The sequence below is a fragment of the Balearica regulorum genome, chromosome 4, assembly GCF_011004875.1.
Source record: "Balearica regulorum gibbericeps isolate bBalReg1 chromosome 4, bBalReg1.pri, whole genome shotgun sequence".
Taxonomy (NCBI): Eukaryota; Metazoa; Chordata; class Aves; order Gruiformes; family Gruidae; genus Balearica; species Balearica regulorum.
The window spans coordinates 21,253,619-21,280,545 of NC_046187.1; the positions used below are offsets into that span (position 1 = coordinate 21,253,619).

The 26,927-nt window shown below is 42.6% G+C and overlaps 1 protein-coding gene across 7 annotated transcripts in view; it reads left to right on the forward strand.

Moving 5' to 3' along the window:
* The window catches only part of ADGRL3 (adhesion G protein-coupled receptor L3), a 524,509-nt gene that overhangs the window by 403,226 nt on the left and 94,356 nt on the right, over nt 1-26,927 (forward strand). For all 7 annotated transcript variants that reach the window (XM_075751372.1, XM_075751366.1, XM_075751367.1 and 4 more), the window contains 3 exons: nt 13,335-13,640; nt 16,331-16,434; nt 23,976-24,161. In XM_075751372.1, coding sequence (XP_075607487.1) covers nt 13,335-13,640; nt 16,331-16,434; nt 23,976-24,161 — 596 coding nt within the window. The remainder of the gene's footprint in view (nt 1-13,334; nt 13,641-16,330; nt 16,435-23,975; nt 24,162-26,927) is intronic.

Genomic DNA, 26,927 nt, shown 5'->3' on the forward strand with positions numbered 1-26,927 from the left:
GTCTTGTAGGCTGCTCTTAGAAATGCTCTTGAATCTCGTCAGTACAGGATGCATGTTGCTATTCCTGAAGACAAAATCTCAGCCGGGAAGCATAATTCGCATTGCTGCCCCTGGAGCTGGAAATGGTGCATGTTGCTGAAATAAAGTTGCATCTCCCTTAGTTACAACCTGTTGCCTCGTTGGAGTCTGTTTGACCAGGCATCTCAGTCTCTATGAGATTTCTGTGTGCTCTGCTCTGAACAAGAGCTGCAGACAGAGACAGTTTAACTGAATCAGTGTCGCTGTTTTAGCTCAAATATTAAGTTTAATAAGGGAAAATAACAGCTTAATTTGGAAAGGCATCTTGTAGACCAGGGGGACTGACCTTGTACGAGTGACTGCTGCCAAGAGGATTAGGGAGTTGTATGTTGTACTCAGAAACGTACTGTGGACATGCCGAGCTTGGCGCAGAAGATGAGAAGAGCGATCCCTTCACTCCAATACCTTGTCTGAGCTTCAGACTTTGCAGGAGGAGATTCCTCAGGGAATAACCTGGATCAAGAGAAGGGCTTATTCTTTTGCTTTAGCCAGTAATTTCCTCATACAATAACACAGGAGGATCAAAGCCTTCCCCATTCCTCCTCTTGTTTTACTGTAATCCTTGGCACATCTCAGCACCTCCCAGGAGTGTGTTGTGGACTGTGGTGAACAATGTCCTCTGCAGAAGGAAGTAAGGACATTGGGTTGTCTGGTTGGGGTGGAGTTTTCCCGAGCCTCTCCCCACCACTCTGTTCTTAGCATCCATACTGTAGATCTGGATTTTCTGGTTATCCATGGAAAGGCTTAAGCCTTTCCCAGCACCAACTAAACACCTCAAGGAACACCGAGCAAATACTTGAGATGCTTGCAGTTTCTTTTGTTCCCTAGAGATACGCTGTAAGAGACACTGCATTTTTCAGGAGACAGAGTCAGAAGTTGCTTGCTGTTAGTGGCATGATTTCCAGCTGAGGTTTGGGCATGGAAATGTTGATATAGTGAAGGCATGGTGTTGTAGTAACCTGTAGATTCCCGCTATTATCAGTGTTGTGAGGCACCTCTAAAGAGCACCTCAGGTCTTGGGCAAATTGAACAGCTTTTGATGCTACCTTTTCCTGTCCATAGACTGGTGGACTCAGAGTTCTAAATCAAATCTCTCTCTTCAAGCAAAGTCACATTTTTCTCTGCCTTGGAACAATCTCTGCAGCAGCTGAACAGAGTGGGCGAGCCACTTGCCACTGCAGTGTTTACACTTGTAATTTCTATTTTGCTGAGCAGCTCCAGGTTGGCATGCCAATGAACTGTGTGTCTTTGATCAATGGTCCGTCAGGCTCTAGCCTCTTAAAAAAAAAAAACTAAAAAAATCTAATATTTATTTGAAGGCTTAAACATTTCTTAACTTGCTTAGTGCTGACCACAAGGGTCTATCACAGGTGACCTTCTTCCTCCCTTCCCATCTTGAGCCTGACTGCCATGCTAGAAAGTCTGTTATTTCTTTCAATTACAGATGAGTTCAGTGTTATGCTCTGGGGTTTTTGTTGTATTCTTGTCCTGACAGATTTCCTCTCATTACAAATTATTCTGTCTGCTTCAGCTGCATGCTTTTTCTCATTTACATTTAAGATAATGGAAGAAGAGTTGCTTTTGATGACATAAGTGAGCTAGATTTTGGGTTAGCATTATTATAAAATGAGAGTTCTGGCTGGATAATGTAAAATGTTAGGGATGTTGAGGGTTTTAGTACCTGTAAAGCACTGCAATGACTAGAAAAACTAATATACTTCTTCTCTGAAAATTGATGAAACTTCTTGATGCATGCATAGAATGTGAAAGGCTCAAGCTAATAACATTACAGGTCTCAACACATGTACTAAATGGTCTGCTGTAAAATATTTACAAAACAAAAACATTTCAACATATTTGATGCTGAAGAGGGGGAAAATTCATAATCACTGTAGACTAGTGTATTTATTTTATGTTACCTGTGAGAGCTGTAAAACGAAGTTTAGGCTGTGTGCTAGAAGCATACAGCAGCTCTTTAGCTCTGTATTGTAGCAGTAGTTTTATCCTATACTTAAAGTAATATCTGTAGGTATATAAGGGTCTCTGCTGTATTTCAGAATCAGGTACAAATTGCTTGACTACTTTTTTTTTTCTCCTAGTTTTCTGTTATGGTTTTGAAACTTGCAGTCATATGAAGATACATTCACATGTAGCTAGACAGCAGCTACATTTTTTAAGATATGTGCACTGGACCAGATCAGACTTTTGTCTCTCCTCTCTCTCCTCTTTTTTTCACGTGTTGAATATATGTATCTTTTTTTTTTCCCTTATGAGAGATGTGATTTTTTGTTCAAAGTATTACATTTATGATTTGCAGTAACATCAGGTTCTTAATTTTATGGGTGTTTATATTATACAAAGGCAAGGAGATTACACAGCCTCTAAAGGAAACAATTTACTTTTTTTCATTTCTGTGTCATTCTATCTGCTTTTCTTTACCAGTTCCCAACTTCCTTAGATTCTGCTGATGTTTGTGGGGATCCACAATGCCCAAGTGGATCGGGTGCAATTTAGGCTTCCAGGCCAAGAGTACATTATGGAAAATCCCTGTTCTAGCACAACAGCACATGGATGCTCCTCTGTGCATTTGGTGCCTCTGGTTTGAACCAGTAATTCCCCTGGGCACGTAAGCTTTAGCACTTGACTGCATGCAAAACCACATGCCAAACCTGGGGCGGCAGGCATACAGCTTTAACCTAACATATATTGCTTTTCAGCACTACTGTTCACTTTATTGTAGGGGTTTTTATGTCTGTCTTTTCTGCGCGCCCAATTCAAAGTCCTACAAGGTCAATGGGTATATTCCTCTGCTTCACAAGAAAAACATGCTTACATTGCAATGCGCTGGTCTGAACTAGCCATTAACAAGAATAATCTGAAAGCTGACAGATGTAAAGCTAGCAATCAGTGCTGAAGGTTTTTTCCACCTTGGGTTTATATATTGTCATCTTGTCATCAACCCCTCGGGTAAAAGTTTGAAACTACATTTCAGCCAACCCTGACTGCGTGAGAGCTGGTAGCCCTTAATGGTGCAGAGCCAAACAAGTTAGGTTAGACCTCCTTTTCTGATTTTTGGATGCCATTCCTTCCTGCCTCTCACCTTTCAGCTGTGACTTTTCAACTAAGATGACTAGCCACAGCAATGCCTCCAGCCCTGGAGCCTTCAGGCTGGAGATCTTTGCCATCTCCTTGAGATGCTGAGGCATATGAATGCATATTCAACATCGCTACCAGCACCCCAGTGACCTCCCTCAACAAAAATATAGCCTCGAGGACACAGGTGAGAGACGCTTGCACACCAGGCTTGTTAGGACATCAGTGTGGACTTGCTAGTGTACCAAGTTGCCTGTCTGTACATACTGAAGTTTAGTATGAAAACAGGAGATCCTTGAAAGCGTTACCCAGTTCATTTCACCTTAACATGTCCTATATATTTCACAGTTTGTTTATTTGTTATAAATCCACTTCACTGAAGCAAATATGTTTTTCATAATATTAATGGCGCTCTCATTGTTAAAGCTGAACATCAGATATCTATAAAATTTAGATGCCAGTCCTGTAGTTAAGCGTTGTTTAGGCAGATCCCTAAGCCAACATGAATACAGCTATTAGAATTGAGTTTTACAAAATATTGACATTTCTACATAAGTAATAAAGAGTTTTGGAAGAGAGCTAAACAGCGTTTTACGGTTTGTCAGGGAAACTGCTTTATTTCTGAAAGTAGCTGAATATTGATATTCTTACAATGGAGTTTTGTCAGCTTCTTAGGATTGGCTTACATGAAAGATTTTTTTTCTGTTTAGCACAAGTTTGTTCCCTCCCTCCTTCTGTCCCTCCCTTCCATCTGTCACTCCAGGGGCAGAAACCAAACCACTGGCAAGTTTGGGGAGAGGGTTGAGCTAATCTGAGCTCCAAAATGAGATGTGGCCGAGAGGCCAAGGCCATGACTGCCCTCTGGTTTACAGGAGGGGTCTTGACAGCACATCCACACCAAGGTGCACCAGAGCATGCTTGAGGGATGAGAAAAAAACAGCCTTTCTCAGCATTTCCCAATTTCTTCTGGTTTCAATGCTCAGCTGTCTCCATAGTTCTGGCTGGTTTTCTCATTGGAGCAAGAACAAATAGAATAAATAAATAACATAGAAGCCAGTGCAGTTAGAGACTGAGTGGAGCAAGTGCCCTGTAGAGAGAAATCACTTTGGTAGCTTTGGTAGCTTTAGAGCAGGATTTGGTTTTTTGAATCAGGTTTGAAATAACCAGTGAGTTGTAGCAAAAGGAGAAAATAGATGGTTTGGTGAAAGACAAAAGGTGAGCTTTTGCTGACAGGTTTATCATTCCTCTTGCTCTAGAGGATGCTAAAAATATGGTATGGATAAAACATCTACTGTACAGACAGCAAGCCCTGCTTTCAGGTCTCTGATTCATGTCTGGGAATGCAGTATGACCTGCATGCCAGTGAAGTCAATCCTAACATGGGTTAGAGAAAGAAAGGTATAAACAACCCTAACTCCACCTTTCCTATTTTGTGGTTTATTCCTTTTCCTCTCTTTGATTTCAGCTGACCAGCCCACCCACAGAGTGTGTTTACACTTAAAACACTGGGCATCAGGGCTGGTTTGGAAGCCCAGCAATGGTACATGAAACTGGAAGGGATCTCAAATCCTGAGCCTCAGAGCAGCTGGGATTGAGGGATGGTGCACATGAAGCAGCCTTTTTGATTTTAATCTGCCAGCCTAGACAGGAGGAAGCGGGGCCAGGCGGCTTTCCACCCACCTCTCCCCCCATGCCTCTTACACACACATGTGCTGTGGGGCCAGGGAGCTGATTTCTTGTAGTTCCAATGGGTTGTCTCCCTGGGTTTGGTTGTACTGTGCCCTCTTCCTCAAGATAACAGCATAACACAATCAGGTTTTAAATATTAATATGGAGATCATAAGAGTGTAGCTTGGAAGCACCGAATCACTGAAAATTGAAAAGTCTAATCTATCCTTTTGAAAGCTGTCCAATTTATTTTTTATTTACAGCATTTGAACCATTTCACAAATTGGAAAGCAACCATCCAGCCATTTCATGGGCAGATTATGATACGTTTAAAAGAGTCCAAGGCATTTATCCGAATGCAATTGGCCATCTTGCTGACTAACATCTAGATTGGAGATATTACACACACAGATGAACAGAGACTATTTGAAGATGATAGTTTTCTCTTATTAAAGTTGGGTTTGTAGCTTGCAACTGAAGAAATGTTTCAGACAGTGGTATAAGCTGATTACCTTTAGCCCTCAGAAGGGCTTGTCGCGTTGATTGGATAGATCAGAAAATGCTAGGGCGTGAATAGTAATTTTATGAATCCTGCACATGCTTCCATTCACCTCAAATGCAGAGGTGGAGAGCTGCTGGAGAAGGATCGGCTCCATCTGGCACTGCCTCTGTAGAGTGCATGCAAGTTGTTCAATTAAAGATGCAGAAGTGCAAGCAAAAGGCAGGAAACATTAGGTGAAGCTATGTCCGTTGCCAAACAGACAGGAAAAATTGTTTTTCCCTTTTAGCAGCTACGCATTTGCTTGTTCTGCATAGAAACTAAAAGGTACGATTCAGCTTGCACGGATAAAGCATATATGTGGTGTAATTAAAAGGTAAAAAAACCAAAAAAACCCAAACCCAAACCTGGCAATCTGAGTCTCCAGTAAATCTGTTGAAGCTGTAAGTGTAGTGCTCACATGTCTGCATTCTAACATGGTCTGAATGAAAAACTGACAGCACCTGTTATTGAAATCAAAAGTGATTTCTCTAACAATGGGATACTGGGGAATTCCTACCAGACTTCTCTTTAATAGAGTTTGAAGGATTCAGTTTGGAAGACAGTGCATAAGATCTGCACCACTGGCTCTGATGGATGTGAATCACACCAGGGGACAGAGATTGTTTAGGAGGTTAGAAGTTCACTCCATACGTTCAGTAATAATATGCAGCTGGTGTGCCCTTAAAGAGAGATTGCATGCTTTTCCTTCTCCTTCTGTGTGAAATAACATGTGGATTAAAAAAAATAGTGATCAGATTTGATACATTCAAATCCAAAAATTCAAAATAACTGCAATGACTTCTGACAGTATTTTTGAGAACTAGAGCAATTTGAAGCTAGATTGCATAAAAATAGCTCTTGAACTGAACTCTCAAACCTATTAGATTAGTCCATTTATAATAAATCCTGATCTACTGTCTATTAGATCAACTCTTCTGTAATCTTCTCCTGTTTACCAGGCCTCCTATGGGCATAGCTCATCTGCATTTCTAAAAGAATTACAGCCTGATGTTGAAACAAATACTCAATTTTTATGTCTTGTGCACGATGGTCCAGTTAAATTTCTGCCTGAACATTCAGAATCAGTTGCAAAGTCTGGAAAGAGCAATGTGGCATTAATGCCATCACTGGATGGGCACCGAAGGGTACGAGAGGTTCACAAAGGTGGATTTGGCAGAAATCCTAGATAGGAAAACAGAGCTAAGACTTTAGGAACTGTCTTCTGGTAGAAGAGGACCATGGTGAAGACAACAGTTGATGCTCTTTTGCTGTACCACTTAATTTCTTGATATTGCTAGGTATGCCAATGTGTTATAACTTCATGCCAATGACAGTTAAAACATTGTCTGATGTCTCTGTAGTTACACGTTTTAAGCAGGATCCAGTAATTTTTTGGAGAAGAATGGGTCAGGAAAAGAAGGTAAGAAAAAAGTAGCTTCTTGTATTCAAATGACAACTAAATTGGGGACTTGACACTAAGACCTGTTGGGAGCCAGAAAAAGTATTAAGCGCTCACACACACACAAAAAAAAAGTCCCACAAAAGCGTAAAAGTTGATATTTCACCAAAAAACAGCCAGGCTGCTCATTGGGTTCTTATTTTTTCAGGCAAAACCTGGAAGTTTGCAATAATAACCAGAATGTTTTTGACAAAATGACCTTTCTGCCATGTGTAATGAGCAGTTGATCATTATCAGAAACATAAAGTTTTATTCAAAGGGGCTTTGGTGTATGTATTTTTTGCCTGTTCGAAATTGGTCCCATGTGGTGACTGCTTTGATAGTATTAACTGTCTTACTTGAGAGTTGCGGTGTAGTGAGAAAGGAAGAGTTGGGACAGATTGACTGGACTTGAGCCTGTTGCGATGATTTTACACACCAGCTCTCATTCTTCGTTATTTAATGATAAATGTTCAAACTGAGATTCAGAGGGAAAAACCCAGTACGTTAAGTGATTCCAGCTTGAATTGCATTGAAACAGCTGAGTTTGCACCGTGTCTTGGACCGCAGCTGTAGGTTTCCCCCTAGCACAGGGAACTCAACATCTGGCCCATATCCATTGCAGCATCTGCCCAGGGCCAGCAGAATAGTCACACGCAGGCAGAGTAGCCTCGGGCACAAAAAATGATCCCCTACTGGAAGAGGTAGGAAAAGAAATCTGGAAAGGGTTTTTCCATTTGGTAGCAGTCCACAAGGGAGTGGACATTTCTTCTCTCAGATGCAGCAGCATCCTTCTCTGTTATGTCAGACATTAGGTAAGAGGGAGAAAAAACAAGAGCTATGTATCTATGTATCATACTTCATACAATTTTTTCGGGGTGCAGGACTGCATGCAGTTGTGTTGTTGAAGACAACATGCCATGTTGAATATGCTGGGGCCATCACATATCTAATCTTTTCTTCCCACCACTGGTTTTGCAAGCCTTTTGTCAGTCTCAGTCAATAAAGCTCCAACAACAAAAAATGCAACCCCAAACCCTCCAAAAGCAGTGTGTGAACTTTTACGTTCATGCATGATTCTGGCTCAGCTTCCCGAAATAATGGCTTGTGTGAGCACAGGGGAGAGCTGTACAGATGTTTGACATGAGGCCTGCTTGGCCTTTGCCTGCAGTAAAAATAATCATAGTTTCTCTCAAACATGTGGAAGGAGCTGTACTAGGGCTAATCACAGCTTGATTCTCTGGCCTGCAGCTCCTGGGTGGCACCGGCATGTGGTTTTTGGTCTTCCAGTAGATATCCAACACAAGATGGTTTTGCAGGGTGATGTCTTTTGCGGCATGGACTCTGTATAACGTTGCAATCCACCCGTATGTTAACAACTGGGTTGATGGATACCTGCTTATGCAGCTCTTAGGGATGGTACTGGGTGTACAAGGCTTAACCTGGGTGCTCCTTGACTTCAGTCATCCTTTTCTGTCACCTTACAGGGAGTTCAGTGAAAAGCCATCCAAAAAGGCAAAAGAAAATGGGAATATATTTATTTTTCAAATAATAATTTTTTTCTAGAGACTTTCAGAAAATGTTCTGAAATCCGTTTGCAAATGTCAGTAGAAAACTAATTCCCATGAGATGCATTTAAGTGACAGGGAAGAGAAAAACAGCTGTGATATAATTCTCCAACTGTATTAGGTTTGGGGGTTTTTGTGCTACTTCTTTCAAGACATACCTAAACCTTCTTATTTGCTATCTAAATACAACTTGCAACGTCTTTCAGTAGCAGAAGAAATCATAAAAGGGAATGCTGTAAGCAAAGGATGTGGTTGCCAAACATGAAAAGGGCAAAACTAGCAGAGAGGGAGGGAGGGTCCTTCAGGTTTTGTGTTTCTCACAGCCTTTCAGAAACCAGCAATGCTCTTTAGCGCAGAAGCAACGTGCGTAATGAACTGTGAACACAGCCTGGACGTGCTCAAGAGGGCACTTGGACTGCTCTATCTTCACGAAGATGTTGAACCCCTCAGATGATTAGTTGTACCTCAATTGCTCGAGCATTGTACCAGCTGCAGCGCAGGGTGCAGGCATGGGCTCTTGGCCCCCAGCACCCTGGCATGTCTGCTTGAACATCAGTCTTGGGAATGCAAAACTCGCCAGAGAGTGGTGTCATCATGGTTTGCTTGAACTTTGTGCACGAAACTTGGAGTGTGGCCTCTCCTTCCAATTATGTGAGCAAATGCTGGCTCATAGCTCATAGCCATCAGGCTAAGCCTTTGGATTGCAACCCTCAGGGGAGAGCTTGACGGATGTCTTCTGTCATCTGTTACCTAGCAAAAGCCAGCAAACCTCACCCAGGAAATGTCGTCTGCAATTTCTGCTCAAGGGGCACCCAGTTATCTTCATTCATTGGACAGAAAACACATGACAGCTCTTAAAAAGTATTTTCGGTTATGGTCATAGGCTGCACACTTAGGTGCCAAAATAAAAAACAGAGAGAAAAGGTAGCATGGTAGTGACTGCAAATAGCCTTGCTTGCAATCAAAGCTGCTTTTGTGATAGGAAAACACTAGTCAGAGTCAGCTGGAAAAAGCAGTCTCCCATGTCTGGGAGCACCAGGAAGAGGTGAGCAGAGCAGAAGGTAAGATGACGTGTGCTGGATTTTCCCAGTGCACTTGTCATGTTAGGCCAGGAAAGGGGAAAAGAAGGAAATGGGAAGAAAAAAAAAAAAAAAAAAGAAAAAAAAAAGACAGACAGACCCTTATTTATTGAAGATTTTTCCCTATGAGCAAATCCCTCCCATGATTTTCTTTCTACCAAGCAAAATTCCTCCTCCAGAGGCCTGAGCTCTGTGTAAAGGTTGGGAAATAAAAGAAAGAAGGGAAAAAACTAACAATTTCTTTTCTTGCTAATCAGTGTGCCAGGAGTAGAGGCTCAGGCTCCTCTGGGAGTTGCAATTACTCCCCTGTGGATGCTGGAAATGTTTTGGGGGTTTTTTTTATAGCTGCAGCTCTAGTCTGAATGATGGCAAAACTTAGTCTTCTGCTATTAGTGGTAGCTCTCAAGATAAAGCTGGGAAGAAAAAAGTGAAGTATCAATTTGGGGTGTTGCTGGGGAAGAGATGTTTCCACAGTCACAGTTTGCTTTCTTGGGAGCACTATGAAAATACCTATCCCAGCACTGTACTTCTTGGAATCAAAGTCTGCAGAGTCTTGGGTTTGAAGCCTCGGAGTCTTACCCAAAAGCTGTCTTTAAACTCTTGATATGCCAAGGCATGGTAAAAGCAAGTAGTAAAAGTAAAATAATCAAGATTTTACATATCTTGTTGTAATAGTGTTGATGATTTTTAAAGATTACTGCTTGTCTATGAGCAAATATTGTATTATGAAATATTATCTGAAGAATCCTTCTGTTAAAGCGATGCTGCAATGATGCTTTTCCCCAAGTTAAAAATTATTGGCAGCCTGAGTTAATCTGGAGGTTTGATCTCTGTTCTGTGCTGTAGGATTTAGGTAATTTTGCACAGGTTGCAGTCTCTTCGTGGCTTTGCTTGGATTTGAGAACCATTTATATGTAAATGATCCTGATCTCCTGTTTTTTCCCTCTTAGCAATTAACTTTGTTTTAAAGCGCACAGCTGTGTGAGCAAAATCGGCAAGCAGTGCTGCCTGGCGCCGGTGAAACTGGGTGGTGTTAGCATGGTGATCAAGTTTACTGGAGCTCGTTACCAAATTGACTCATTGAATAATCAGACCTTTGAACTGAGTTCAGTGGTATCCCATCCATCTTACTCTGTTAGGACACTTCGAGACAGCTTTTTTATGTCTTCTTATAATTTGTCCTATGTAAATGGAAAAGGTGTTTATTTTTAAAAGCAGCAAGAAAGTCCAGTTGAACAAGAAAAAAGTTGGAAGAACAAGCCCTCAAAGAGATTTTGATGCTAGTGCCAAGGGGTTTATGAAAGATAAAACAACTCTTTTTTATGGCTAAAGGAAAATGCCATTAAATCCCTTATGCCTAGCTGCTACAGTAAACTTGCCAAAGCAATTCCGAAAGCAACAAGCTATGAGATATTCAATGATTGTCAATGAAAACCAGGCTCAAAGCTGCATCACCCCTGTGTGTGGGTCAAGGGGAGCTCCTGGGTGCTCAGTATGTGTTTCTATATGCTCACAAATGACTGTAAGAATGATTTTAAGGCGAGTTTGCTAGTTTTGGCTTTCAAACTGCATCCGCTATATCTATTCAGTACCTCTGTGCCTGTAGTGCATGGCATAGGTCATTTTGCAAATGGAAAATAACTTGTTATTGCATGAGCAAATGGGAAAATTTCTGCAAGTTGTTATCTACCAAGCTAATTGTTGTTATGAAGAAATAAAATATGCACTCATGGCAAGACCTGCTGTAGTAAAAACAGATTATGTTTTCTGAAGTTCTCTACAAATTTTAATCCTCTCTGTAACATCAGATGGAAATCATTGCGTGGTGATCTAGCACAGCTTTGAGCAGAAACTAGAAGAAATTTGTCAATGTCTGCAGGATTTTGCATTGTATTTTATGGAGTTCATTCAAACTCAGGGCTTATAGGGAGATGGCACAAGAAGGCTGGAAAATCTGATCAATATGCTCGGCAGAACTGATTTCAGATCAGTGTCCTGGTGCTCAGGTGGTTTAGTGCCTGTTGCACTATTGCTTGCCTTTCTGGACCCTGGGGGAGAGGATAATCCCACTTTCTGAGGGATGGTAGAGGTGGAATTTTTAAACTGAACATTTTCTTGAAAAGTACTGATCCCGAAAAAAATTATGTTTATGATGCTGCTGAGTTTTAAAGTTGGAGAAGAGGGTGTCTCAGGCTTGCAGAAAAATTACCTGAAACCAGAGCAAGCGTGTGCTTCAACTGCCGTATTATTGATTACTCTGGCGCTCACAGCACCATGGGCTTAAATTACTTAAATAACAAAAAAACCCTTTCAGAATGGAAAAACTCCTATTTTACACTAAAGGCAGGCATCTCTATGCTTGAAATAGGTTGACTTGAATGAACTCCAGTGACAGCAATATTATTATACATTAATAACTAATATTGCACAAATATTCGTGTGGTCTGCTTCACTGGACCTAGAAGAGAGGACAGTCTCCACTCTCATGAGCTTGCAGGCTGAGCCTGCTCACACAGCTGGATAGTTAAGGGGCTGTTCCTCAGGGCGACAGGCTGATTCTCACATTTAATTTTAATTTCTGGCAAGGCTGGAGTTCACGCATGGCTATCTTTTATGTAGAAATTCCAGTTCGTGTTGCTGGACATGGAGCAACTGTGACTCTGAAGGATTTTTGGATGCTGGAAGAGGTGGGATGGTAGGGAGATGTTGTGGCATGGGAATTTAAGAGAAAATGGTATCAGACAAGGATAAGACAAGCCTATTCATATGGCCTCCTTACCTGCCTTTCCCAGACAGCCCCAGTGTTTCCCCAGGCAGGCATTGAGGGGCCAGTTGTGAATGTCTGGCATTTAACTGGAGTAAAAGTATTATGTTGAGAGAAGCAGGAGAGTGCTTATCTTTGGGAGAGGAAAAGGAAATGGGACAAACAGGCTTCTTCACAAGCTGTAGGTGTCATGGCACGGCAGGGGCAATGGAGTAGCAGTTGGAGGCAGCCTGCCTCAGTTTCCCCACCTGAGATTTCAGCTTAAGTCATAAAAAAATCCACATAAAGCTCCAATCTGTGCAAGCACCTTTGTGTAAAGAGGAGGCAAAATAAGGTAATTATAGGGTGAGCATCCCTCAATATTCACCACATGCAGTACTTAGCGCAGCTATTGTAGGATGTAGGATGGGTTAATGCATTTCTAAAGCAGGTTCCCCACCTCTTGCTGCTCGACCACTCATGGCAGGTTTTAAATGAAATAGCCTGTTCAGCATTAAACTCTTGAGGATTTGGCTGGGCTGACATGCACCTTTGCATCTGCCATGTGGGCTGCAGCTTGAGGGGCCAAGCGCTATTGTTGGGATGAAGCAGCAAGGCATAAACCTGAGAGAAAATGAATGGCTTGCCCTGGAGAACAGCCTTGCATTCATCCCTCTGTGCACTGCTGTTTTGGGGATGGATTTGTGGTGTGGGGTTTTTTTATTACACCATTGAAAATGTTTTTCTGTCCAAACCAGCTGGGTCTTCAGCAACACTAAAAAATTAAAAGCACTTCTGTGCTAGGTGTTCCCTAAAAGATGGAAAATAAGATTTTTACATTAAAATGCCAGGAAGAAAAATGGTGAGGGCATAAAGTGCTGCTTTATTTTCATCAGATGCTAGTGCTTTTGGAAAATCGGTTGTGCTCCAGCAGTCACTACCCCCCTGTGTGCTTCTCTCGCTGTGTGCTCCAGCTTCTCTCTGAAAGACGGCTGTGCAGCAGGCCTTGCATAGTTCCAACTACACCCTGCAAGCTACCACAGTCAGCAGAGGGGACATCCTTGGGACCTAGGCTTGAGTCTCTTTTTTTCCTTCCTCTCTTTAATCAGCTCTGCTTTTGTTTCAGGAGTATCGACATCAGGGGCTCTGGGCCCAGGGAGCACCACCGTCAGCACCACACCACGAGTGGCCACCAGCAGCACCGGCCGCCCCACCACCACCTCAGCCTTGGGCAGGAGGAACAGGAGCACCAGCACACCATCTCCCATGGCTGACGTCCCCGACGAAATGACCACGCACCTCCCACCCGCCTCCTCCCAGTTGCCACCGGCTGGCACAGAGAGCTGCGACCCAATGGAAGCCCGTGATATTATGTGGTCTCGGACTCGGCAGGGCCAGGTGGCAAAGCAGCCATGTCCCATGGGCTCAATAGGTGAGAAGGGATGGGAGGACATGGCGAGCCATCTCCATCTGCCCATGAGAAGCTGTGAGTGCAACCAGGTTGTGGCACACACACTTTCATCAGCTGCGCACACTGAAGCCTTCTGTCAGGTCTGCATTGCCTTGGTTAGGTATGGCAAGCAGCTGGCTGGGACCAGAGGCTCAATATGCTGAGCATGTTGTGCAGGATCTTTGGCATCCCAGCCTCTGGCCGAAGGAGATGCAAGGTATCGACCTTGCGGGGTTGAGCTTGATGTGCTATAAGAGCCTCTGCCTCCAGAAGTTACGTACAATGCAGCTGTTGTCCCTGGCTTTGTCTGTATTTGTAGACCCTGGGCCCACTGACGTGTTGATGGCCAATGTTTTGCTTATTTTGGGGGTGGGGTGGCGGAAGCAACAAACCTTACAATTTGAAGCTCTGTGCTGCACTGTTTGCATTTCAAAGGCCTTGGCCAGCATTGTGGAGCACAGGTATTCTCAGATCACACTCCTGAACCAGCATGAATGATTTTTCAAACTGCAGCCAGCATCCAGTGTGATCAGCAGGGGGGGGGAAACAGAGCCAAATCTTTCAAAATGGTTTACTGGATTTTGCTCCTTTTCTTCTACTCTCCCCCCACTAATTGTTTTCTTCCAGAAGGTTGCTTTGGGAAATTTTCTGTTCAAATTAAAACACAGTCGAATGAAGAATGGATTTTGGCATATGGTTCAGTTTGCTGTATTTTAACAAACACAGTTTTCCAAAAGTATTTATTTTTCAAGCTAGTCTTGGTGTCCAGCCCCAAGAACCCACTTGCCAAAAAGAAATCAGAAGGTAGAGGAAATTGCCTGAAAATAAGGGTTGGAGGGATCTGGCTTGCAGAGGAGACTCTGTTAATTTGCTGCTCCATTGCCCTGGAGAGCCATTCACATCTGTATATACGGATACTGACTCTCTTGAATTTGGTGAGGTCAGACTGATAAAATAGATGTTGAAGTATGAGGGACATGGAAAGACATCAGTGATGTGAATAGGTAAAGAACATTTTTGCTGTCTTTCCCACTTGTTAAAATCAATGCAAAAAGTATCATGTGGTTCCCAGAGAAGAGAAAGGATAATCTGAACTGAATCTATGAAAAAGAGAGGGAAAATGAAGGCTGGAGCCCTTTTCTAAGCACAAGAGCTAAGGACTGTATGAAAATAGCTAAGAAAAAAAAAAAAAACAAACCCAACTTGTTGATAGGGGATGGCAATAAGCCTTTCCTATCTCTAATTTCAGTGATTCATGTGACTTGTTAAAAGCTGTGGTATATTAGCAGTGGGCCTCTTCCAAATCCCTTTGAAGGCATGAGCAAACTCTCACTGGTTTTAATCGGCACTACCATCAGACCTAGCCTGTATTTCACTCCTCTGCTGAAAAGTTTACCTCTTCAGGGCAGAGCACTTTATAGGATGCAGAGTCTTTAATCTACATATACTGACTTTCTTGCTTTTTAAAGATCTTTAATTGCACCATTTTGGATGCATTTCTCTGTCTGGAAGGGCCTGAGGTGCTTTCCTGTCTTTTGCAGCAGGGATCTGGGTGGCCCTTGCCAAACAAAACTCTCCTCTAAAGTCCCTCTCGATGGTTGGGTGTGGACAGTAAAGTCCAGCATTGCATCTTGGCGTTTACATCACTTAAACTTCTGTGTGATTCCACCCAAATGGTTTAATGATGATTCAGACCAGTAAAATCTTCATAAAGCAGCAAGGAAGTCAAGGCACGGGGTCTGATCCCAGGGCACCAGCGGTGGAGCAGAGCACTCATAGAATCATAGAATCATAGAATGGTTTGGGTTGGAAGGGGTCTCAAAGATCATCTAGTTCCAACCTCCCTGCCATGGGCAGGGACACCCTCCACTAGACCACATTGCCCAAAGCCTCATCCAACCTGGCCTTAAACACTTCCAGGGATGGGGCATCCACAACCTCTCTGGGCAACCTGTTCCAGTGCCTCACCACTCTCACAGTAAAGAATTTCTTTCTAACATCTAATCTAAATCGACCCTCCTTCAGCTTAAACCCATTACCCCTTGTCCTGTCACTACACTCTCTGATAAACAGTCCCTCTCCATCTTTCCTGTAGGCCCCTTCAGGTACTGGTAAGCCGCAATTAGATCTCCCCGGAGCCTTCTTTTCTCCAGGCTGAACAATCCCAACTCTCTCAGCCTGTCCTCATAGGAGAGGTGCTCCATCCCTCTGATCAGCTTCGTGGCCCTCCTCTGGACTCTCTCCAACAGCTCCATGTCTTTCTTATACTGGGGCCCCCAGAGCTGGACGCAGTACTCCAGGTCGGGTCTCACGAGAGCAGAGTAGAGGTGCTGGCTCAGCGTTTGAGATCCAACTTCAGTTTCTTAGTCCCTGGCAGCTTTCCTGCCTGGCCTAAGGCAAAGCCCTCCGTCCGTAGTATGCATTTGGCGAAATGTAGATAATATCCCTGCACTACCTCATGGGTCCTTTATGTCTTAGGGCCCCTAAGCACTAAGATGATGGGAGACTAGGATGCTGAGATGACTCAGAAGTGTTCTACCGAGGTCCTGAGCACTAATAAGCTTCCAGGCTTTGCACGAGGTGTCCGTCATTGTGAAATGCAGCCTGTGACTTGGAGTCCTGGAGGCAAAATGGAACTGATAACACTGAACACAGTGGCTTTCCTTTTCCAGGTGTTGCAACTTTCCGGTGTCTTGCGCCAGATGGGGTTTGGGAGCCCCAAGGACCTGATCTCAGCAACTGCTCTTCTCCCTGGATCAACCACATCACTCAGAAGGTAAAACCCTTCCTGTGTGTTGACCACACCAAGTCCACGCACTGACCTTCCTGAGCTCCCTGGCTGTTTTCACAACAGGGAACCCAAAGTGACCAACAGTCAGACATAAAGCATGAGCCATATGTAGTAGCCAGGAATTGCAAGGAGAAAGCAAGAGTGTAAAAATCGGATGGAAATTAAGGCAAAGAAGGTGAGGGAAAGGCAAAAGAGAGGGACTGGAGAGTGGAATTAAACTAGAGTGAATGACAGTTCTTGTTTGTGGCAAGAAAAGGAGGAAGAGGGAAGAGGAGGTGGGTGGACATATGGAAAATACCAACTTATTACAAAAGGAAACTTTCACGCATCCCCGAGGATTTTCTCATGCCGTGCAAGCACAAAATAAACCCTGTAGATGAAAAATCTTTACCAAAGAAAGGCAGGCTCAATATGAAATGTTTGCATTGCACTTCTGACTTTCTGGTTTTAACTTCTGCCCAAATTGTAAAAGAACTGATGAAATAGAAAACAATGCCGCAGTAATGCATATCTTTTGACTCTTAAGTCCCTTGATGAATGTTTTGTAGCACTTCATCATTTGTTAGTGTTAAAAGTGTATTAACGTGACAATAGAAGTTCAAGACAAGCAGAGCTTATTTGGTAGCAATATGTTGAACGTTTTTGTTATTAATGCACAGTGGTGCTTTCAGCTGATTTCATTACAAACAGAGACCAGATGCGTGTTTACGCCACAGAGTCTGTAGGCTGAATCCTTATTATAGCAATTTGTGGGGATTTATTCGCTCTTTTAGCCAGAGCGAGCGAGTCCCAGTGTTGCGGGCTAGCTCTGCTGCTGCGCGGTAGCAGCACTGCACTCTCGGAGAGCCAATGCTCGCTGGTGAACAGGATGAGGTGACCCTACAGACAAGACTCTGCCTTTCTCCTCTCTGTCCTGCATCTTAGCTGAGGCTCAACAACCTGCATATCGCTAGCACATACACCCGTGATCATCCCTATCTCACTACATCTGTATTTATACCCGTCCCTCCCCAAAGACAAGGGAAGACATCAATTAGCGTGGGGCTGCTGTGACATGGCACAGCCATTACAAACCCCATGGTCCTTCTGTCCCACGCAGGAGGATGGGCAGCTCTCCTGCCATAGGCTCATCTAGCTGATTAATAAAGACTGCCTTTGCTGGCGTTAGCAGCTGTGCAGCTCTTGTTTTATGACCCACGTACTTATCCTGGAGGGGTTAATATTACTTACTCTAGCCATAATTCACCCAGGCAGCTGGGAGACCTCTTGCTGCTCGGTGAAGATGGCTAGGCCGTTAGCCATTAGCAAAGGAAAATAATAGCCTGTGCTGATGAAATCTCCATCAAGGTTAGGCTTATTTTATTTGAAACTCCAGCTATCATTTGCATAACAAATGAGCCTTATTTAATTTGTTACGTGCTTTCAAAGCAGGCTAAAATTGAAGAGCCAGGTTTTCAGAAATACCCAGCAGGTTACAATTGGACTGGATTTTATTCTATTTTTTTAATTGTTATTATTTTTCTGGAAGAATTTAGTTATGTTCAATTTTGGGAATCTTCCACCAGTCGGTGGAAAGACTAGGGGGATCAGCCAAATGACTCGGGATCTAAACTTTTGGTGCCTGAATGGGAATCCTCTGGGATCTTAGCATATGTGGCCCAACCTCTGTGGAGAGCTGCTACAAAACATCAAGACTTTCCAGGAGTGACTTTTCAGGGGTGACCCCTGTCAGGCTTGCCTAGGGGCTTTTGTTGGTACTTGCATTCAGTAGTATACTTACGGCAAACACAGTTTTAAATTACTTATGAAACAACTGATAGGCACTTGGTTTCCCTGCCCAAGCAAGAGGCTTGGAAATCATCACTGTGCTTAGAGATGGAGACCAATTTGTCCATAAATCAGGCACTGGTTTCTCACATCCCTGCCATGGATGGGACACTTCCCTGCTCCAAGCTTGCAGATTTGCTCCAGCACCTCTGTAACGCTGAAAAAGGAGCCTTCCTCCTCTAAGCCAAGCCAGCTCCTCTTCTTGCTGCTGTGGGTGCAGCTAGAGGAAGCAGTAAGCCAGCCATGCCACGACAACAGGGGATGGTTGCACCCTGCAGCTCAGCTCTCCTGCATCCCCAGCATTAGGGTCCTCCTTGGGCATCCATCCCACAGCATCCACAGTTACAGCACAGCTTACCAAATGGGTAAAAACACTTCTTTGGCAGCCACGGTTCATACCTGCTCAGTATGTCTTCGCTCCTGATCTGCTTTGTCTCCCAAAAATCCCCTCATCTGTCACCTGCTGGGTCCAGGCAGCTCAGGAGGAAGGGTGAGGGGTTTCCTGGAGGGATTTCAGCCAAGGCAGGGAGGATGGTAGGGAAATGCTGTGATTACTTTCATGTCTCTGTAGTGAAGTAAGGATTATTACTTGCTTCTTTTCTTTCTACTGCTGTGCTCAGACCGTACATTCAGTGTTTGCCTGCTTGCATCATGGTATTAGGTTTTACAACCCTCTATTAGCTTCCATTAGAGTTATTGTGCTTGATGGAAGATCAGAACAAATGTCCGCTTCAGCAATTCATTGGCCTCCTGACATTTACTTTAACTTTATTGTTGGTGCCTACCATGCCCTAGTAACGTAGCAGGAGAATAAACTTGCCAGTGCGATTGAATTATGCACTGCTACCTGGGTTATTTCTGGAGTCAAGCAGTAAAAGGAAGCAAAAAGGTCAGCTTTGGATACATTGCATCGTCTTGATCATGAGGTCATATATTCAGTTTCAGGCTGTTTGTTTTACCTCTTGCTTTCATCAGTACCGTCCTTGGCGCAGTGTGTGACTTGCCTGAAAATATCTTTTCCTCGCTGCAGCTTTCAGTTGTGGGTGCTTCCTGGGAGGAGAGGCACTGCTATGCTCGGCTTCAGGCCTCTGAAACAGAGGAGGCCTTTTTCGTAGCAGAATAGAAAGTGTAGTGACCTTCATGAATGCATGAAAAGCCTCAAACTGTAAATCTAAGCACATGCCATCCATGTTCAGATTGTCCTCCTGAACAGCCTAGATGATACAGTCACAAAAAGCAGATAAACCTTAGTGTTCAAAGTACGTTCATCAGATCTTGCAGATCTGCTTGGGTATGTCTGGGAGGAGGAGTGGGGTTTTGTGGGGGACATCACGACGTGTCATGTCCAGGCCCAAGGGTGAAGTCCTGATGACACCAGAATGAAATCCTCCATCCAGCTTGCTTGTGACAGTCTGTTTCCAGAGCACCATCACGTACTGGATGGAGCAGGTGCAGATTATTGAAGGGACATTAAATGTGGTTTAAGTTGTTTGAGTACCATAGTTTCAAAACCACTTTTTCAGTGTTCTCCAGCTCTGCTGTACTGTATGGAGAGCAGCAATCCAACTCTCTGTGTGATAACCAGTGTTCATAACTAGTTAGTTATATCCTTAGGTATCATCTGATAAAAGAAAAAAACAAAGTTGAATGGAATGGGATGTTCATTTAAAAAAAAAAAAAAAAAAGATGATAGATGTGCTCTGACTGTTTTCTACAAATCCACACATGTATAATGAAGCCTCTACCAGGGAAAGAAAATGCCCATGAAGGCTTTGCAATGTCAGAAGTTAGCCCACAGCGCCTGTTTCAGCCTTGCTACCTGACTGATGGCAGCTGATGGTGCCAGATGAAACCTGGCAGATACTTGTCCCTCCAGAAAATAGCATCAACACCATGGCCTTTCCAACTGACCAGTCCATCTGTATGTCACTGGTTTTAAAAATCCTGGTTCCATCTTTTATACCATCTTTTTCTTTTTTATATCAGTCAGCGTCAGGTGCAGGAAAATATTTTTGCCTTTATGACCACTGGTGTTTCAGCACATTCACTGCCTTCCCAGCATCTTTCTTATTTCTTCTGAATTTTCTTCCCTAAATACTTCTTTTCTGCAATTTCTCTCACTTTTATTCTGCTGTCTTTTTCTGTAGTCGGTTCCATCTGAGAAAGGTTGAGCTAAAACAGCAAGCAATGCTGCAAGAGGGTCATTGTTAGTCCTTCCAGACAAAGCTCCCTGCTTCTGTTCCTTGGCATATATGAAACAGGCAGGAATATATGCCCTTTTCAACAACTATTATTTCACAGTCTTTTCAGTCATAAGAAGATGTGAGATAGTGGTACAAATTTGGAAAAATATTAGCAAAGTGTTGCACAGAGCGATTTCAGGTGTGCCAATGGTCATTTGTAAATCTAGCCTGAATCCTGCCAGTATGCTCAAATGCAAGAGGGGAGCAATTTTTTTTGACAGAGCTAGAAAACTGTTTTGTGTGTTGGCATTTTTTGGCAGGAAACATTTTTTCTCTCCTTCAAATTAGCATTCCAAGACTAGATTTAATCAATTTGTAAAAAAAAAAAAAAAAAAAAAAAATCACCCAAAACAACCAGAAACCCACTTTGGTTTGAACAAAATGTTTTCTTTTATCCCAGAATCCTTTTTTGTTTTTAATTTTAATTTTTTCATAATCAAGATAGATTTTTTTTTTAAATTAGTCTCAAATCAGAGAGATGTATTATATTTAATTCCCTTTATTGTTCTTGAGCCTCCCAGTAGAAAGCTCAGTTACTTGCACATTTTTTCCCTACATCTTGCTTGCCTTTCGATGACAGCCTGACCCTTGAAGGACCTCCAAGAATTGTCCCTGTGTTCCTATGTGACTATGTCAGTGTTTGGGTTAGACTATTACATGTTTTGGGAAAAAAAAAAAAAAACAAACTCATGCTTGTCTTCCATGCAGCAATAATGAAGAGGAAGATATGGAAAGGTGTTTTACAGAAGGGAAATAAGATAGTACTTCATCCTTTTGGGCACTGAGCTTTGCTGAGCATTACGTAGCATTAACCAAAAAAGGGGCTCAGTCCTGTTATTAGAAGAGACCAGACATATATCTTAGGTCTGGAATATTCAGCCACCATTTGGGACTGATAACAGGCTTTGATGGGACTGCATAGGAGACACTTCAATTGCAGTGGAAAATGTTCAAAAGAATTGGGGTAATTAGCATTAATATGTCATATGACCATCATTTTGGATACCCTTCACATTAAGCGCACAGGCAGGATGGAAAGTGTGTCTCAGCACTGTTGTAGTGACTTGTAGCTGTATTTTCTGGGTGACCATGAATAGGTTTGGAAATGAGTGTCAGTGCTAGGAAGTAGCTTCATCGCCTGTCAACCAGACACGTTGTCCCAAGGGAATGGCACATCTCTGTGTTTTCAGGAAACCTGGGTGCATGAAATGAGTTTGGGTAAGTACTTCTATGTCCCACAAGTTCACAGATTTTGAGCTTTAATGTGCTTTTTCTCAGGCATTTCTTCCATTGTTGCCTATTTTGGGCTGTTTATTTGGTCACATTAGAATTCCTCAGATTTGCGGTTTTTAGGATCAGTCCAAAATAAAAGGAAAGAGGTCTATTAGGGACCAGCCCGCACTGCTTTTGCATACAGGTAGGAACAACGGCAGCCTGCAGTTGAATGCAACAAGAGGCTTATTACAGGGAAAGAAAACTCTTGAGTTTGCCTTTGTAGCAGCTGAGCAATTTGCTCTGAGTATGACAGTTTGCATAAGTGCATGGTCCAAGAGAAAATCTATGCCTCGAATATTGGGTAGCAGGGGTTTTTTCTAATCTATCTGTAAAAAAATCTTGCATTCCTGCAGTTTTCTGCAAGGCTTACGGAAACACCATGTGTCATGATACATGCTAAGCTCCAGCGATGAACTGCAGGAAAATGTTGAAAATTATTTCTTTGCATAAAGGGATTTGATGCAGTCATTCTTTGAAGTTCTGGGTGCCAACAGAAGAGGTCAAAATTCAGCCTCTGTGCTGATGCATGGCTTTCTTCAGCTGCTTAGGAGAGCAGGCAGCTGTAAGAATAGGATCTGGTTTCTGTGGCATTAGCCTTGTGTGTAACAAGGAAGAAATAATTCAGTTTTTGAATATATGTTATCATTGCTCTAATGGGAAGAACAACACATTATCTCCTTTATTTATCTATATCATCATATGCTTTAATTCTCTAAAGATGAGCATATGAACATCTTCAGTTAGATTTCATTAAATCAGATGGGCTGTTGCTGTCAAATTTATGGAAGTAAGTTATTCATTTATATCTCAGCTAATTGATTTACAGAGAGATAGAAGCTCAGCCTGCAATCTTTCCCTAGAATCTTGCTTTTATTATAACACCAGAAATTGAGGGAACAAGAGAAATATCTGATTTCTAACTGTTGGAAGATAAGACAATTGGAAATTTTATATGAAGAACCCAGCAGAGTTGGTCACTAAGCCCAACAGAGAAGTGGGAGCTTCATTTAAATGTCATCCTGTGTAATTTCTCCTTATCCCTGGCATATTCCCCATAGATATGCATTCCAGATCACAGAGTGGTGTATAACAAAAAGACGACCAGCAACCTACAATAGTATTTTCATAGTGGGCTGCTTGCAGAAAGGAGATGGGACAAGCTGCCCTATCCCCGGTCCCCGTGGCATAAAAAAGGAAAGGGGCATCAAATAATAGGGAGAGCAAAAAACAGAACAAGAAAGGGGGAAAAAGCACAGGGGGAAAGAGAGAGTTTCCCAAATAATTACACAGTCAATTTCACTGCAGGTGACTTGTGAGTTTTATGACTCAACTAGACAATAAAAGTCTTTTAATAGAAGATTCAGCCAAACAGCCTACTTAGTTTTCCCTTCCAGTAGGCCTCTGCTTTAAGCCTTAAGCCTTTTGCTCCTGAGTTTGTATGCTTTTATGTGCTGAGAATCACTAGCCTCATTACAGATGTAGTGACTAGTGTGGTAAGATACACGTCCTGCGTGCAAATGCCAAGTGGTAAATTAGCACCTGATTATTAAATCCACATGATGGGAATTGTGAACGTTTTTTTTCTCGTGTTCATCTGGGTTATGCCATCTATTTTTGTTCCTTTTACAAGGAACTTTTTTGCGCAGGAATTGTAACAAAAATCACCTCTTTGCTATCAAATAATATTCTAGAATCAGAAACTGCTTTATCTTGACAGGAGAGATTAATTACATGGTTTGATTTCTTTCAAGTGGCATAGATAAAGCAGTGGGACAAGCTAACTGAAGCCCTTCCTAGCTTGGGCATCCCATGGAAGGCAATAGCATCTTCTGTTGCACCTGCTGCAGTGCAAGAGAAGCAGCTGCCCCTCGATTCCAACGGTGCCCTATGAAATTGTTCTGTTGAAGCCAACATGATGACCGTAGCTGGAAAAAAACACTTGCAAAACCATATTCAGACACTGTACATGATCAAACCGTGAAGACCCTTGCTTTAGTTTCCTTCTTGAGAACTTCTTCACTTCCTCTCTTCTTTTCTTCTCCTCTTCTTCTTCCCTACTCTTCCTCTTCCTCTTCTTATTGCAGGGAGTTGACTGGCTTAACACTGTGGGGCTGGAAGGGACTGGAGTAACATCATGCTAACAGCCAGGGACAACTTTTTCCTCTTCTTTCTCAATTGCAGATGAAGTCAGGGGAGATGGCTGCCAACATTGCCCGGGAGCTTGCAGAGCACACAAAAAACCACTTGTACGCTGGTGACATCACGTACTCTGTGTCTGCCATGGTCCAGCTGGTGAACTTGCTTGACGTGCAGCTCCGAAACCTGACTCCGGGTGGGAAGGACAGTGCTGCACGCAGCTTAAATAAGGTAAAAATGAAGGGGCTTGGGAAGGGACAGGAGGCTGAAGAAGGGTTTGGCTCTCCCTGGAGAGCTATTATAAATGTCTTTCTGAACGACTGCCATGTTAGGGTAGTGCTTCTTTTGTAGTAGACAAGAGTACCTGCCAGTTTTTTGTTTACAGTGTATTTTATTCTACTGAGAAATGAAACGGTTGTAAATGCCAAGTGTACTATTGGTGCTGGGAAATGTATACCCTTAGATGTGTAGATATATGAACTTCAAGTACTTCATTGTGATCTCAGCTCTCATAGCTCAGTATAAGAATAACTCAAGTGATGCCACGGCAATTATTTTGGACTTGTGCCAGCATGAATGAGACCAGAATTTGATCCAGCGTTTCCTGTGCTGAATCTGTCTGTGAAATGCCTTGTAATATGATCCAGAAAATCCGAATATTTCAAGCCCCAGGAGACAAAGAGAGCCTGGATTTTGATTTTTTCATCTTGTAACATTACAATATGCTGATGTGAAGGTCAAATGAACACTTTTATGCATGAATATAAACAAATAAAAGCAGACAGAAACATTTATTTACACTGGAGATACATTTACCAAAGGCACATAAGATACCATCATATTTGCACGTAAGGTCTTCAGGATGGTTTAGTATTAGAGGGCCTTTTCAGTGATGACCTGTGACTTAGCCCAGAAGCACCTTACTGCATGGTGATGGTGTGGTTTCTGTGCCCTTGTTTGAGAAGAATTATTAGTTGTTTTGTCATTTCAAGAATTAAGTGGAATTGCTACATGCTAAACATGCTAGAAGTTGCCAGTTGTGGGAGGAAATACAGGCTGTGGAGTCCATAAGAATACATTTAAAGTTGGGAGTTTCCTTTATCCAAGGCCCTCTTCATGACTAAATCTCTTGTAAACACATGGGATAGGCCTGATATAGGACTCAGACGGTGAATTGTGTGGGCCTGGTCATCAGAACAAAGATTGGCTGAACCCTGTGGCTACAAGCGCATGATTATATTGGCCAGTCGGTTAAAATAAGACACAGAATTTTGTTCTCAGCTGTGTAGCAAGCTCTGACAGCCCTGCCATCCATGTATGTGAGAACAGAAGTTGGTCCCAAGGTTATATGGGGAATAAATGATCCCAGCTAAGCCTGAAATTTTTTGCGTGTCTTCTGAAGAGAAGTATTTTTCAGAGAAGTAACGTTGTCTTTTTTCTTGTAAGTTATTATTGTAGACTTACGCTGTTTTAAATGCAAAGGGTTTCTGGATTGTTTAAGATTACAGCCGCATGGGAATTGAAGTCCTGCATCTCATGTGCTTTGCATGTGCTGTGAATTGGGTTATCCTGATGCTTTTAATTAGTGCTGCTTCCAGCTATTTTATAACAGTGTAGGTAATAATTGTATTAACTGTTACATCAGCATAACATTATTTGTTATAATCATACCATGGTTCTTTGTTTGAAATGATGATGATGTCTGACAATATCAGGTAAAACCAGCAATTAATGTCACCTACTAACGGGTTTCATGGTTGTAGTTTGCTTGCTCTTCTGAATATGCCTTAGCCACACCCAACATTTTGTCACTTCAGCTTTGCAAGCACATATTTTTCATCTTCTTATATCCTGCCTTCCAATACTTGTTTCGATGACATGAAATGGGGTTGTACCACAGGGGCAGGTACGAGTTACTGAGGGGAGGGGAAGATTGGGCAAGGCAGGGGTCCTCAGCTCAGCTGTCACTCCTGGGGTCTGCCGTGCAGGTTTTGCCCTCCGCCATCAGCTTTGCACAAGCAGCTCATACAAATCAATTGCACTCCGCATTAAAATTCTGGACCACGTGGAGTCCTGCAAAACAGTGATGCGAGTCAGTGATCCAAATGACAGGCTCGGTAATTTACTTGCTCTCATTCCCCACTTAATTCTTTAGAAGAGCAACTGCTCTGTGTTCATTTAAGAATGCATGAATTCAACTTGGAAGTAGTATTGGGCAAACAAAAGGCAGCAGAGTTACTGCTCCATTTTCCCCTTCACTGATCAAGAGTATTTCCAGAAAAAAAGGAAAAAAGTCATTTGGAAAGAGTTTTGTTTAGTGCTGTTTAGTCAGAAGGAAGAAATAAAGTAAGCACTAGCCATTAAATATTCTTTTAATCATTAAAGGAAGTGTGCTGGGATCTGAAAGTAAATCACCTGTGCTGTTTTGTACTGGTTTGTATTTTTTTTACAAGCTGATGTACAATGAATTGAAATAAACTGACATAATCAGAATTTTTAAAAGCTGTCATCTTTCAGGACCCACTTTTCTGTCGCTAAAAGCTTTATGCTTTCCACTGGATCAGGCTTAATTAAGGTAATAATTGTTCTATTGCAGACTGGCAAGACCCCTGAGTGGATAGCTCTGTAATTTTCAGCAAGGCTTTCTTTGATCTCCATTTGTTTCTGTAAAGTCTTCGTACTGGCCAAGTTTACCCAGAGGAAGATTTCTACTGTTACAAATTGATGAATTAGAAATTGAAATTAGGCATTGCGTGATACCTGGGTGTATTTTGTTTATTTCAGAGCCTCAAAACTCTCGGGGACAAATTTGGCTCTCAGCTGTACTAATGGGATTGCACTGCTGTGAGTTGAGAGCACAAGTTACCCCGGATCTCTATTGATGTGCTATTTCCAACCCAGGCACATCAGCAAAAACAAACCCAGCCAAGCCAGTGCTCTGAGCAGCCTGATTTTGTGAGGTTTAGTTGCACCAATGCAGAGCTCACCAGTTCTAGC